This window comes from Euprymna scolopes, chromosome 5 (assembly GCF_053919585.1).
Source record: "Euprymna scolopes isolate OS-2025 chromosome 5, ASM5391958v1, whole genome shotgun sequence".
Classification (NCBI taxonomy): Eukaryota; Metazoa; Mollusca; class Cephalopoda; order Sepiida; family Sepiolidae; genus Euprymna; species Euprymna scolopes.
This window is the reverse complement of record NC_136486.1, coordinates 39349532-39364161: the sequence shown is the minus strand read 5'-3', so window position 1 is coordinate 39364161 and position 14630 is coordinate 39349532. Positions and strand designations below refer to the sequence as shown.

The 14630-nt window shown below is 33.9% G+C and overlaps 1 protein-coding gene across 25 annotated transcripts in view; it reads right to left on the bottom strand.

The window, feature by feature from the left end:
- LOC145276773 (cyclin-dependent kinase 17-like) overlaps positions 1–14630 on the bottom strand; it is a 534353-nt gene that overhangs the window by 105878 nt on the left and 413845 nt on the right. Inside the window, exon 1 of one of the 25 annotated variants that reach the window (XM_080128055.1) lies at positions 4258–4662. The exons of 23 other annotated variants lie outside the window; for them this stretch is intronic. In XM_080128055.1, the coding sequence (XP_079984181.1) occupies positions 4258–4333 (76 nt within the window). In that variant the 5' untranslated portion in view covers positions 4334–4662. Of the gene's footprint in view, positions 1–4257; positions 4663–14630 lie in introns of those variants that run through there. One more of the 25 variants, XM_080128043.1, reaches the window with a different exon arrangement.

The window sequence follows — 14630 nt, the reverse complement described above, 5'->3', positions numbered from 1 at the left end:
GTTGCGAAGAAAGTAGGCTCTATACCGTGCTAGAAAGCTACTAACACCCGAAAGTATCATGTACCTCTATAAGGCCACCATTCGCCCATGTATGGAGTATTACTGTCACATTTGGGCTGGTGCATCTGCTACTAGTCTCTCGCTCCTTGACAAGGTTCAAAAGAGAGTCACCAATCTGATAGGCCCTGAACTGGCATCTAAGCTTCAGTCTCTATCACATCGATGAAATGTTGCATTACTCTGCCTGTTCTACAAGTATTTTAATGGTGAATGCTCTGACGAACTACAGACACTTGTGCCCCACGGCGTAGACACCCTCGACAAACCCGACAGGCAGCTAAATCCCACCCCCACACAGAGATCCCTAGATGTAAAAGATCTTTCTACTTCAGTAGTTTCTTCCCCAGAACCGCTAGACTCTGGAGTCCATTCCAGGTTCCTGCTTCCCCAACTGTACTGACATGCATTAGTTCAAGTGTAACGTGAACCGACATCTTGCTGCCCAAATCCCAACATAGTACCCCAGTAATTGTTGCCCCTGATAGTAGCCCCCTACACCAAAGTGGCAATGTGCCTTGTTTGGGGTGAAAACGTAATTTAAAAAAAAAAAAAAAAATAGCTGAGTTTCCACCACCACAGCAGAAGTTCGAAGTCGACTTTCCATTTGTAATCCGGCTAAACTTAGCCTTGCAGCATTACGATCTCGTGTATAACATTAAACAACTTCTTTATTCCAAAAAGAAATATTCTGCCTTTTACCCTCCGATGCACAAAGATCTTTACTGACATATCTTTTTCTTCGACTTTTTACTGTCTCGTCACAACATCTGGATAAACATAATCTTGACTTGATTAGCTTATTTCCAAACTTTCTTGATTTCCAACTATTTTAAAGTCCAGTTAAGACTATTTCTAATTTTTACATCTTTTGACGGAAACAAACTCGTCCATTGAATAAATATTGATTGAAAACACATTTTATAACGGTTCTTGAAGGAGATATTGTTTTTAAAAGAGACTACATCTCTATACAACTACTTTAATAGTGAATGCTCTGAGGAACTGCAAGCACTTGTACCTCCTCGATGTGACTACCCCCGACTAACCCGACATGCAACTAAGTCCCACCCTTACAGTAGAGATCCCTAGGTGTAAGAAAACCTTTTACTCCAATAGTTTCTTCCCCAAAACTGCAAGTCTTTGGAACTCTCTTCCGGTATACTGCTTTCCCAACTGTACTGATATGCAGAAGTTCAAGTGTAATGTGAACAAACATCTTTCTACTCATCTCCCTTCATAATGCCTCTGGAAATTATGTCCCAGATAGTAGCCCCCTACTTCAAAGTGGCATTTGCCTTGTTTGGTGTGAAGATTAAATTAAAAAAAAAATTTTTTTTTTCTTTTTTAATATATTTACTTATTTTTTCTAAGTGTTGTTTTCTACCTAGCTTTGTAAGTTTTCAATTGTTTAACTTATTTTAAAGCGTTTATTCAGTTAAAAAAAACAAGTAATGTCGAGTGTTACTTTAGAACAACAACAAAATACCTCAGTATTTTCTTTAATTTTCTATTCTGGAGCAATTATCGAGACTCCCAAGATGTGATCCTCTCATGTCAGACATCTCTTTTTGTTCTAAAGTAACACTCGATACTACTTGTTTTTGTTTTAACTAAATAAACGCTTTAAAATAAGTTGAACCACTAAAAACTTACAAAGCTAGGCAGAAAACGAGCATTTAAAAAAGTCAATTTTATTTTATTTTTTTAAACAACACTAAACAAGTAAAACTATTAAGAAAAAAAAACAATATCTCCTTCAAAAACGGTCATAAAATGTGTTTTCAATCGATATTTATTCAATAATGGACCAGTTTTCCTACCTAGCAAAAATAAACGAGTTTTCCATTGACGAGTCTTCCTAAATTCGCGTCTACACATGACGTCAGGAAAATTAACTTTTTGGCAACACATTTTTACAAAGATTAATATAAATTGGCAAATGAACTTATGTGAAAGTTTTAAAACTTATTTTTGTAATTGGAGCCGTTAAACAAGTCTACACTATAAAAAAAAAAAAAAGAAAAATACGGAAACAGCTGCAACTCTTATTAACTTTGGAACCATTCATTTTGAGCTTTTATTTTTAAATCTTGATCAATGATCGAATTTTAAGTGTAATCGAGATGCATGCGAAATATGGCAAGTTGAAATAAATAAAATAGCAGGAACACTTCTGGTTATACTTTCTTATCAGTCGAAAATTAATGTGCACCAAAAGTTACGGAAAATAAATAGGGTAAAATTTTAATTCGCAAAAATTCAATGCGGACGTGCAAAAAAACATAGCCATCAATAAAAATAGGGAATACATTGGATCATAAAGGTCTTAATATCATGAAAATTACTTACTCAAGTCTAAGCATTAATGCTTAGACTTGAGTATGATTAATGATTTTTCTTAAATGTGACATTAAAAGGCATTTTATTTGACATATTCCCGCTCGCCGCTTGCTAATATCAATTCTGTTATCGACGATAATAATTTTACAGCACGGCAGGGGTGGGGTGGACTGGGGGCTCGTCCAGGTCCACCTCATTTTCGGTATGACAATTAAGTACGTAATATTGTTTTTGCTTAAAACAACATATTTAAAAAAAAAATCGATCTGTCGATTGTATCTTAACAAAAAGCAGAAGCACAGATTTTTTAAGGGCCACTAAATGAATTGAAGAAATTCCACCAACTGAACGAAAAATTTATAAACAAAAATAAATTATGTGGCTGCCCTTTTCTCACTATCATTTTAATGAAATGAAATTATTTAAAAAAAAAAGAAAAAAAAGAAAGACTTTATTTTCTGTTTAAAAACATTCTTCCTCCTACAAGATTTTTTTACTTCTACAAAGTCGGCAAACTAGTTTTCTTCACTTGTTTTTATTTCGAAAAAAACAAAGAACAAACGAAGTACTAAAGAAAGCGATAAACACGAAGACACGTGCGAACGATAAAAGAAAAGACAAATATGCATTCTTTAACATTCCATGCATATGTATCATTGATGGAGTCTGTATGGTTCTTCTGTTCGCTTTTAGGAGGCTATTTTCCCCGGAATTACTTTCTCCTTTGGAGAGAGAGTATTTCATTGCGAATCGCCTGCTATGTGTTCACCGGGCAATGTCGACGAACTTAATCACGGACACTTTTGCAGCTATTACGGAAGCATGGGTGGTTGCAGAAGTTGCCATGATCGGTTCTGTCGGCATTCTGCGGCGAGAGAGACCCAGGTGACCCACTGACCCACATAAATCAATCCCTTCCCCAATGGAGGAAGTAATACCTGGGATGATAACCTTTTGAAGCCAAATAGAAAGACCATAATCTACTCTAAAATAACCTGAAGGTTCGTGTCAGGTAAACATTATATGTGTTAAGAAGGTAATATTTTGATCGGTGGGGGACTTTTTCTTTCTTTTTTTTTTATTAGCACAGTGACATTCTGGGTGCAAATGCATTATTAACGCAATTAATTATGCATTTGGATTTTATATTAAAATAATAGGACTGGTGTGGTACTTCGTCAGCTTTTTATGCTGTAATTCTAGAAGAATAATGCTTGCTGCTAGTGCTGCTGCTACAGTAAGCGAAAAAAAATAATTAAAAAAAAAAATGTCATAAAAAATGCTGGTTGAAGAATTAAATAGACTAACGTAATTTCGGAATAACAAAAAATGGATGGGTATAAAAAATATGGCAAGCTTGTAATGGTAAGGAAAAAAAAAGTTATTTTTAGGGAAAACAAGTAACATAAAAATATAATTTGTATAATTCGGACTACTACTCTCATCTTAGTTGTTATTTCTTTCTGCCGATGTAACCTCCGATCTTCTTCAGATATAGCAAATTTGGAAACTTTCTAGTTTAAAAACTAACTTGAAACCACAAAGCTAAGCGGGGGGGGGGGGAACACCCAAAGAAGTTCGGAGATTACATCAAACGAAACGTGAATATAGCAATTAAGATATGAATTTAGTCATTTGAATTATCAATATTCATCTACAAACTTCCGAATTTAAATTTTCTGTTAAACTACTAGGTTTTTATATTTAAAAGGTTTCGGCCGATCTAATTACAAACACTTCACCCATGCACGCACGCACACACACACACGCACGCACACACACACACACAAATAAAAACAAAATGTAAAAAAAAATTGATAAAACTAAGTAAATAGAAAAAAACAAAAACATACATACCAGCATAATTTTCACAAGCACAGACTAGCCAATTTAGTCCATAAGATAATATCTTGGATAACACAGTTGGAATCATCTTTGTTTTTGTTGCTAGAGTTATTAAACCCACAGAACTGTTAGCGTTCTCATTTAATGTATTTTACCAAGAATGTTGTTGGCATGTCTGAGAAATTATTGAAGATAAACGAAGCAAAGTCTGTGGGAGGAAACAGGCAAGGTGGTTGGTTGGGTAAACTAATTCTTGTATGATATCCATCCGGGTATGTGGAGAAAGAGGGGATGGGATACTGAGCACCAATCAGGTGGGAAAATCAATCGTCACAGGTGACACCGACCAGCACAAAAAATAATGGCAGGTCAATCGGCAATTATTACAATTCATAACTTCATAAACGACCCTGGTTTACTGATTATATATATATATATATATATATATATATATATATATATATATATATATATATATATATATATAGAGAGAGAGAGAGAGAGAGAGAGAGAGAGAGAGATAGATAGATAGAAACAAAAAGGTAACTTAAAACTTATACCATCCTTTACAAACTGCTGTCAATGTTATTGTTTCAAGGAGGAGAAGAAAAGTTCAAGATAAACAATGAATTGCGATGTTTGTTGTTGGCGAAGAGGCTGCATAGCGGAGGAGGAGAAACCATTTGTATCATCTGTCTGATGGTCTGGCGTACCCTCGCCTATACTACTACTAATAATAATACTGCTAGTAAAAAATAAGTGTAAATAGTAGTACGACTTCAATCACAACGGTACCGATTTCACGTCCTTTTTCTTCCAATCATATACATACACAAATAAAACACACATACCATAAGGGGGGGGGGCGGTTGAGAGAGAGAGAGAGAGAGAGAGAGAGAGAGAGAGAGAGAGAGAGAGAGAGAGAGAGAGAGAGAGAGAGAGAGAAAAGCGTGCAGTTGATAGCGAGAGAAAGACAGGGAGAACTGAGAGATAACTGAGAGGAAGAAAGAGAGAGCTGAGAGGAAGAAAGAGAGAGATAGCTGAGAGGAAGAAAGAAAGAGAGATAGCTGAGAGGAAGAAAGAAAGAGAGATAGCTGAGAGGAAGAAAGAAAGAGAGATAGCTGAGAGGAAGAAAGAAAGAGAGATAGCTGAGAGGAAGAAAGAAAGAGAGATAGATAGCTGAGAGGAAGAAAGAAAGAGAGATAGATAGCTGAGAGGAAGAAAGAAAGAGAGATAGATAGCTGAGAGGAAGAAAGAAAGAGAGATAGATAGCTGAGAGGAAGAAAGAAAGAGAGATAGATAGCTGAGAGGAAGAAAGAGATAGATAGCTGAGAGGAAGAAAGAGATAGATAGCTGAGAGGAAGAAAGAGAGAGATAGCTGAGAGGAAGAGAGAGATAGCTGAGAGGAAGAGAGAGAGAGAGAGAGAGAGAGATGAGGGAGGGGAAGGGAAGGGGGTCGACTTCGTTAGCGAACTTCCCAATATCAGGGAATATTTTTTCGCCCGCCCTTCCTTCACACAACAGTTACTCACTTGCTTCAATTTTTTCAAAATATTAATTCAGCTTTTAAAATAAAGTAAATAACGTCAGAAGAATTTCCGCGACCCCCACCTAATCGTTTTACGAAATTTTAATTTATTTACATGCAATTATTTGTAAATTTATTGGAATGAAAATTATAAAAGTTATTAATACATAAAAGTTATATAAAAGTTATTAAAAAAAAAAAAAAAAAAAATGCACCCTGTATTGGAGTACTGGAGTGGAGTGGCGTCTCTTTACCAAACGGCGTTTTGGCACTTTGTTAAATTATTTTTAATCAACTGTATATCCTTCAACATTGTCAGGAAGTCTTTATCTTTTTGTTTCTCTTAATTTTTAACTGTATTTTAATTAAATTATTTTTAATGGCAATTTGAAAGTTACATTTAATTATAAAACTTGAAGGTAATGTTTTAATCTCAATGTATTGGATGTAAGTTTCTAAAAACATCCAATCCATGAGAGTTTGGTAAGAATATTAATGCCAAAATAACATTCTGTTCGTTTGACAGTTTGAATTCTACCAAATCCCTTTGGCATGTCGAACTCATTTTAAGAGATAAAAATGGTTGATTTGTTTACGAAAAAAAAAGAAAAGAAAATGCATTGTGATGGATTTAATTTCGTAATTAAAGTATTTGGATACTTATGCATTTACATTACCGTGTTATTTTTTTAAATAGTATTTTCAAGTTAAATTCAAGTTTTACAATATCTTTTTATTATTAAATTGTTAGGTTAACACTCCCCCTCCTTATGTTAAGAATGGCTTTCTAAATAATAACGTTTTTATTTTAGCGCGGTAACATAAGTGCACTGCATAAGTACCATTATTTTTTGGTAAGATTTTTTTCCAGTTAGATTTAGCAGCTTACACTATTGCGTCCCGAATTCGACCTAATCAAAAAACAAAAAATAGAAAACAATTGTTATGATGTCATGAAACGAAAATTTCATATTTCAAAACTCACGTAAAGTAATCAAATTTTATGACAAAGCGAGAACAATGTGTTTTGATCCGCCATATTTAACAAAGAGAGACAACTCAGTTCGAACTACCGAGATTTTAAAATCAGCATTGTAATGGCTACGATATACTATTAATAGTTAAAGATTATTAAAAAATGACTGGATAAAGTTAGTGATCTTTGGAACGTTCCGTAACGTACGTACAACAAAAATTTTTCCGTATTTTTTTTTTTTTAGGTTTAATTCTGAATTAGAAGCGCATTTTTAATTAGCAGTAAATAAATAATAAAAAAAAAACAAAAAAAAAACAGCGTAAATAGAGGTGAGGAACACAAGCATATGAGAAGTGATCACACAATTGGATTAATATAGAAACGATAAATTTGAAATATTGTCTCTTAGGTAAACAGTGCTATCCAATAATCACACTAACAAATCAAAACCCACGGTAATTGGGTTGGAAATGTTACCAATTTCTGCAAGAATAAATTCGATTTCGGAGGGGGTACAGTTTTTCCTTTTTTTTTTCTTTTTCCTTTTTTTTTTTTTTTTTTTTTTCGTCGGAAAAAATAAATCACAGCCGAATGACGAGAGTGATCGATAGAAGAATGGAATACCATCACGAACTCAAATATCGCGGTGTGATCAGACACTGGCATTTTTGACATATTTATTAGCCGAAACTAAGTCAGGTGCTTAAAGACTGTCAGGTGGGAAAAGTTGGAAGAGAAAGAAACATGACAAAAGAAAGATGTACGAAGTTGATGATAATATTGCAGTTTGTAGTAAGTAAAGGTGAAACTACTGACCTTCTCTAGAAGTTCAGTTTAAATTATTCAGTTGGGAAGAGAACCAATAAGAGGGAAACAAAGCGAACTGAAAGCCCGATTATTGAGTGAATTTGGAACAAGAGAAAATGTCGGAATGAGTATAGATGAAAGGAAGAGGTGAGGGTGGGCTAATAAAATTAGTAGAAAAAAACAAAACTTAACAAAAAAAAAAAAAAAAGAAAAAAAAAACTGAAGAAATTGTGCTTGGTTGACAAACTAAAAATTTCGTTTTACTTGTTTTATATAAAAGTGAGGAAAAAGAAAAATATTTGAAGGTGAATATTTTGTTTTTAATATTTAAAAACAAAATATTAATAGTCAGAACTTCAGAGTCAGTTAAAAAATAAATAAATAAATAAATAAATAAATAAATAAATAAACTAAAGATCTACTCCCAGCTCTGGAAAATACTGTTGACTGATAGCTGACCTCTGAAATGGAGAACCGGGAGCCACTGGGTCAGCAATTTCAGAAAAAAGTCTTACTCTCGATTTCAGATTTAGTTTAAAAAAAGAGAAAAGGAGAAAAAAACAACCACCAAAAATATGGACGCATACATGTGCTAGTATATATAGTGGCAATTATTGATTTTAATCAATGAACAACCGATTGTGACAATTTCCAGTTAACGTATATCCCCCATCCCCAAATAAAATAATGCCTGGGGGATAGTATTATAATAAAAAAAACACATGCTACACACTATCTGCCTCCCCCTCCCCCCAAAATGAAGAGGTAATGCTTGGGATGATAATCTCATGACAACATGACCGATACTACACCCCATCCTCTGCATTGAGCATTAAAAAAATGCTATAAATATTAAAATAGTAGAGTTTCGGCTTCAGACAAATATCTACAATTTCTAATAGTAATAGATTTACTCACTAGTAATCCTCATACAAGCCATTATCAATAAACGCTCATTAGCAACAATACAAAGTTTTTTTCTGGAGTATCACAACAGTAGGTGTATCAGAATTTTTGTAGGAATTTTTGACACTCCTAAACTGCGAATAAAATATAAAAAAACTCGTAATTTCTCTTTTAAAAGTGGGTTGTTTATTTTCTTTATGGATTATACTTCCAAAATAAACTATTAAAGTTGTTTTAAAAGTAATAGAAATATTTTTTTATTTTTTTTTAAACAGTAATAAATTTTACGAACTCAATATTTTTCAATTTTTAAACTTTAAAAATCTATCAAAATTTTTCTATTGATTCTATTTTTACGATATTTTCAGGGTCAATGCGAAATTTTATACTCTTTCCAATAAACCAAATATAATATTTTAGACAAACATTTTTTTTAAATTCACGCCCCTCATTTTCAAGTGTCTATTAAAAAGTACATAATTAATTTACTCACCAAAGTGTTATATATCACAAATTGAAGAGAAAAGGTCAATAAATAATATATTCAAATTTAAAAAAAAAAAAGTAGTGTTTTTTAGAAATTTACCTGCAAAGTTCGCAGCTTAAAATCTTTTTTTTTTTTTAACCACATTATGTTTTTTCTTTTGTTTTTTTAATGAAACCTTGGTCCTTGCTCCTTTAATTGAAAATAAAATTAGGGCTTGAATTACATTTTTCGAGTAGTTATACGCTTGGAAAGACAGGGGGTCGAATAATTCACGCCTCCCATTTTGAAATGTCTATTAAAAAGTAAATAATTAATTTACTCACCAAAGTGTTATGTATCACAAATTGAAAAGAAAAGGTCAATAAATAATATATTCAAATTTAAAACCAAAAAAAGTAGTGTTTTTTTAGAAATTTACCTGTAAAGTCCGAAGTTTAAAATCTTTAAAAAAAAAAAAACACACGTGTTTTTTTTTTTTTTTTTTTTTTTTTTTTTTTAATGAAACCTTGGTCTTTGCTCCTTTAATTAAAATAAAAAAAAAATAGGGCTTGAATTACATTTTTCAAGGAGTTATAAGCTTGGAAAGATGGGGTAGAATTATTTACTATTTTTCACGAAATTTCTGACACATCTATCGCAATAGCTGTTTACCATTGATTTATTGCTGACAGCAGAAATCGGTCTTCTCTGAAATTTGAGTGTCAAAAATAAGTCTTCTAAAGTCGAAGATTCTAGTACCCTCTGTGTCCTTCCAATCGAAGTTTGGATGGCTCTTATCATTTTCGGTCTTTCTATCTTCAATTCTTCAGAAACATTGTGTTGTACCAATCGTGTTATATTCCTGGAATCATTAAGGATGTCGGGTTTTTCTATACCAAATCTTTTCCTCCATGAGACTCAATAAGGGTTATCCCCTCCCCTAACGGTAGACATCTATAAACAGTTTGAAATTTGGTGCTTCCAATGGTCTTAGAATTCTATTAGACTACTTTCTATTTAAACGTTTTCCAATTGGCAGTTCGATTTGGCCTCCTTTTTGTTTTGAAAATATTACACTGTTCCTAGAAGGTATTTCTCTTTTAGTCGTTTGGTTGGGAAATTTAACTAATTAATCTACATGGTGATTGGAAAGTAACACCTGCTTAAGTAGTTGTAATTTAAAACTGAAATACAAATCTTACAAAAAATTGAATATGAAAAGAAGTGAAAGAAAGCATAAGGCTTTATTTAGAATTTAATATAGGTGCCAGCATTCAACACTAACTTTTCAAGATACCTGGGAACCGCACGAACTGATTTCACACTTATAAAGGCTAAAAACGGTTAACAAAATGGATAGATTGATAGATAAATGTTGATTAAAATACTATAAGGAAATTTAAAATCTCCATAAATCACCAACTAAAAACAACATCCAACCCAGGAAACAGCATTTTTTTTCTCATCGTCAAGAATATAGAATGCGAGGACTAAAAGAAAAAGTAAAGGAGCAGCCTCAAAACTCTCGTCCCCCCCTTATTCATTTCTTGTAAGAATTATATTTCATGAATAAATTTCAAATATAGGCAGTTACTTTCCAATCACCATGTATTCTATTTGACAATTCATTTAGTATTATAAATAATTAAAGGGGGGGGTCTAATACTTGATTGTAGTTTCACAGTAGATCAGATCGTCTGAAGCATATTCTTATCACACGCACACACACACACATATGTATTAGAATGAACGGAAGCAGCCCAGTGGTATTGTGTTCCACAGACGGGTAGTTCTAGGAAAGAAGCTTTACTCATGGAATTTTCATTTAGTTTTAGACACTGATAGAAAGTAAGGAAAATTGTTGGCAGTAGTTTTAACTAGACGAGTATTTTCTGTGGATGGTTTATAGTGGGGAGGGGTCACAGATTGAAGCTCAGTCAAGCACCTGTCATGAAAATAACAATAAAGCAAAGATGGTTTCAACGTCTCTTTTGTGAGAAAAAGGTAGCAGAGAGGAGAACTGGAAACCACTAATCAAAACAATTATGTATTGGATTATTTGGACTACTATTCTCATCATAGTTATTTTTTTCATAACATTTCAACCAATGTAACCCTCGGTCTTATACAGGTACGTCTTTTTTAAACTTGAGGATCTTTATATTGAAATCAGAAACTATTTTTTTTTTATCAAGCCATGGTCATAAATACCGAGGCTACCTAGATAATTAAGGAATGCATAAAACTTAGGAACCTCACGATAGTTAGACAATACAGAATATGGAATTTTGAACTTAAAAAAATTTTTTTTTTACAGTGATCACCACTTATCAAGGCCCGGAAGCCACTCAAGGATAAGGGTTATTGCAACTACAGTACGTTAGTGTGGAGATTTGATGAAGTTTTTACTTAAGGGGGCGGTTCATCAGGAACTTGTTAACGTTGGACTTGAAGACATCCAAGTTGTAGTCCGGTGGGAAGCAGGCAGACGGAACAGAGTTCCACAGGCGTGCAGTTCTAAGAAAGAAGCTTTGTTCATGGAATCCGCGTTTTGATTTAGGCACAGATATAGAGTGGGGGAAATTTTTCACAGTGGATTCAGCTAGACGGGTGTTTTTCGTGAAAGATTGGCGAGGGGGGACCAGAGATTGGAGCTCAGACGAGCACCTGTCATGGAAATAACGATAAAACAAGGATGGGCTCGCAACATCTCTTCTGTGGGAGAGAGGTTGCAGGGTAGAGAAAAGGGCATCCCCCACTAAGCCACGAAGTCTATTTTGTACTCTGTCAAGGCAAGATAGGCTGTTTTTAGCAGCTCCTGCCCAGATATGGCAACAATATTCCATCCTTGGACGTACTTGGCTTTTATATAGATAGAGAATTGCATCAGTAGTGAGATATCTTCTGGAGCGGTAGAAGGATCCCACCATCTTTCCAGCGACCTTGGCAACAGACTTGATGTACGTGTTCCATTTCAGATCAGGAGTAAAGGCCAAACCCAGAAGCTTGTCAAAACACGAGCCTCACCCAGACGAGAGCCATCCATCACAATTGATGCCAGATGGGGATCAGAGCGTTGATGATGTAAGGATAGGAGTTTGGTTTTGGATGCATTAAATGTAACCAGTCAGATCTTCCCCTACTGAACCACGTGCTCGAGATCAGAGGAGAGAGAATCAGAGAGAACTTTGTCATTTACAGCCTTTGATGTGTTGCCGTAGATGGTCGTGTCATCAGCATAGATGTCAACGAATGATTTAAGTATGTGTTTAGGGAGGTCATTGATGTAGATCAGGAAGAGAGTTGGGCCCAGGATTGACCCCTGAGGGACTCCAGCATTTATATTGCAGGCCTCCGATTTTTGTCCATCTACCACTACTCTTATGATCTTATCGGAGAGAAATGATTTAATGATTGAGAAAACATTTCCAGTTATACCGTAGCTGAAAATCTTGTGAAGTAGACTCTTATGCCATACCTTGTCGAAGGCCTTTGATATGTCAAGAGCAATTGCCCTAGAAAGGAAGCCTTTGTCAAGAGATTCACTAATCCTGTGGGACATAACCGTCAGCACATCTGCGGTAGATCTTGCAGAGCGGAAACCATATTGTGTGTCACTAAGAAGGTTATTCCTGCTGAGGTGGTTGACTAAACTAAACCCATTATTTAATCCACAAGGGTAGATTATTCTCATTCCGTCTGCTATGACTGATAGAAGTACTAGATTATTATTTTATTCTAATTATTACCTGCAGTAAGGATTGAACCTTCAACCTTCAGGAGACTTCAAACTAACTGTTACTTAACACCTATCGATTATGATAACTAAAAACTACTTAACACTTATATGGTCATAGCCGACAACGAGAAAAATATACCCTTATGGATTAAAAAGGGTTCCGTTTGAAATTCTGTATAGGTTCCCAAGTGATAAAAATTCACAACTTCGAGAAAAAAAAAAAAAAAAAACAACTGGAGAAAGTCGGTAGTTGCATTAATCAAAATGTGAAATTAATGAAGATGAAAACAGTAGTCCAAATAGACCAAATAAACCAATTTATCAATCCTCACCCCAAAAAGTTCTGAAGCATAAAACCATTTAACTGTCTCTATTAACTATTAAGTTTAATGCATATAAACAGTTTATAATACTCACTCACTTGCAAAACAGACATGCTAATGCACACACATATCTTCATGACTATTCCATTTACATATAAACGCATGTGGCGCTATCTCCAAACAAAAATGCATACTCAATATACTCAACTAGCAGGGAGACTTGACGTTGCCTGTGATTAAATGAGAATCAACAAATGTTCCCCTCTCCTATATTTTAATTGTTATTGAAATCTATGAAATCGTTCATTTTTCAATCAAATTGATTGATTGCCTGCAATAGTTGGGGGGACTCACCGCAATGTATTGGGAGGAAGCTTTATATGCGCCCCACCACAGTGACTTAGTCCAAAATACATTGTAGTTTACATTGCACTGTAGAGAACTACTGTTGATTTTATAAAATTATTTTTACATAATGGCTTGAATTAAAGTTTAAAATATAAAAATCAAGTATCATGGTTCAATTATGATCTAAACAGAAACTTCCATTTTGAATATGCCATCTTATTAAAGAACCTACTGTTGATTATATATGTCGGGTCCTTCTGCTTGTGCAGTGATAAAACTTCTCAAATGCACTTGTGATGTTAGGTTGTATCAGATGTTAATTTTGATTAAAATCGAACTGCCTTCTTTAATCAGATTTTTTCAGTTATCGATTTTCGATACTTATCAGAGGCATTCCGATACAAACTCTATTTAAGAACACTCACATACACATCAAATACATTTGTGTGAAATTGTAAAAAAAATGGCCTAGCCGTTTCAGAGTCTGTACAGATCAACTGGTACACACACACACACACACACACACACACACACACACACACACACACAAAGTGCCTTTTATATATAAGTAGAAATACTCTAATATTTTACCAACTTTTTTATTTTTATTTTAGAGTTGTCAATAAAAATGAATTATTTTGTAAGAATAGACTGTCATTATTTCTTTTCATATTGCCTTTTCCCTTCAGTATGAAACAGTAAAACAGACGCAACGCACATTTCAACAAGCCCCTTGAAAAACGGGATGGAACCGGATGCATACAGAAAACAGAGTGGGCAGATCAAACTCGAAAACAGGTTGTACAAATTTTTCTAGACTTACAGTGTAGGCATTCCAATCTATGTATATCAAAGAACATGAATATAAAAATAATCAGATATGAAGTTAAAATGACTCATGCCATAAAAAAAAGTTGCTTTTTAAATACTTACAAGCAAGCCACCTGGCTTTGTCCGAGCATAAGATATGCTTAAATATGATATTTTAATTCATGCAGATTATGTATTTATTATTATAAAGACAATTCCTTTTTGATTATTATATTGAAGCTAATATATAGTAGTGAGATCAAAACTATATATATATATATATATATATATATATATATATATATATATATATATACACACACACACACACGACTTGGGTGCCATCAACTAGAATTGAAATCAAAGCATACAACTCTCCACTCATTCCTTAGCCTCTAAGCTATGCCCATACGCATATATATATATATATATATATATATATATATATATATATATATATATATATACACAAAAGTTAGAAA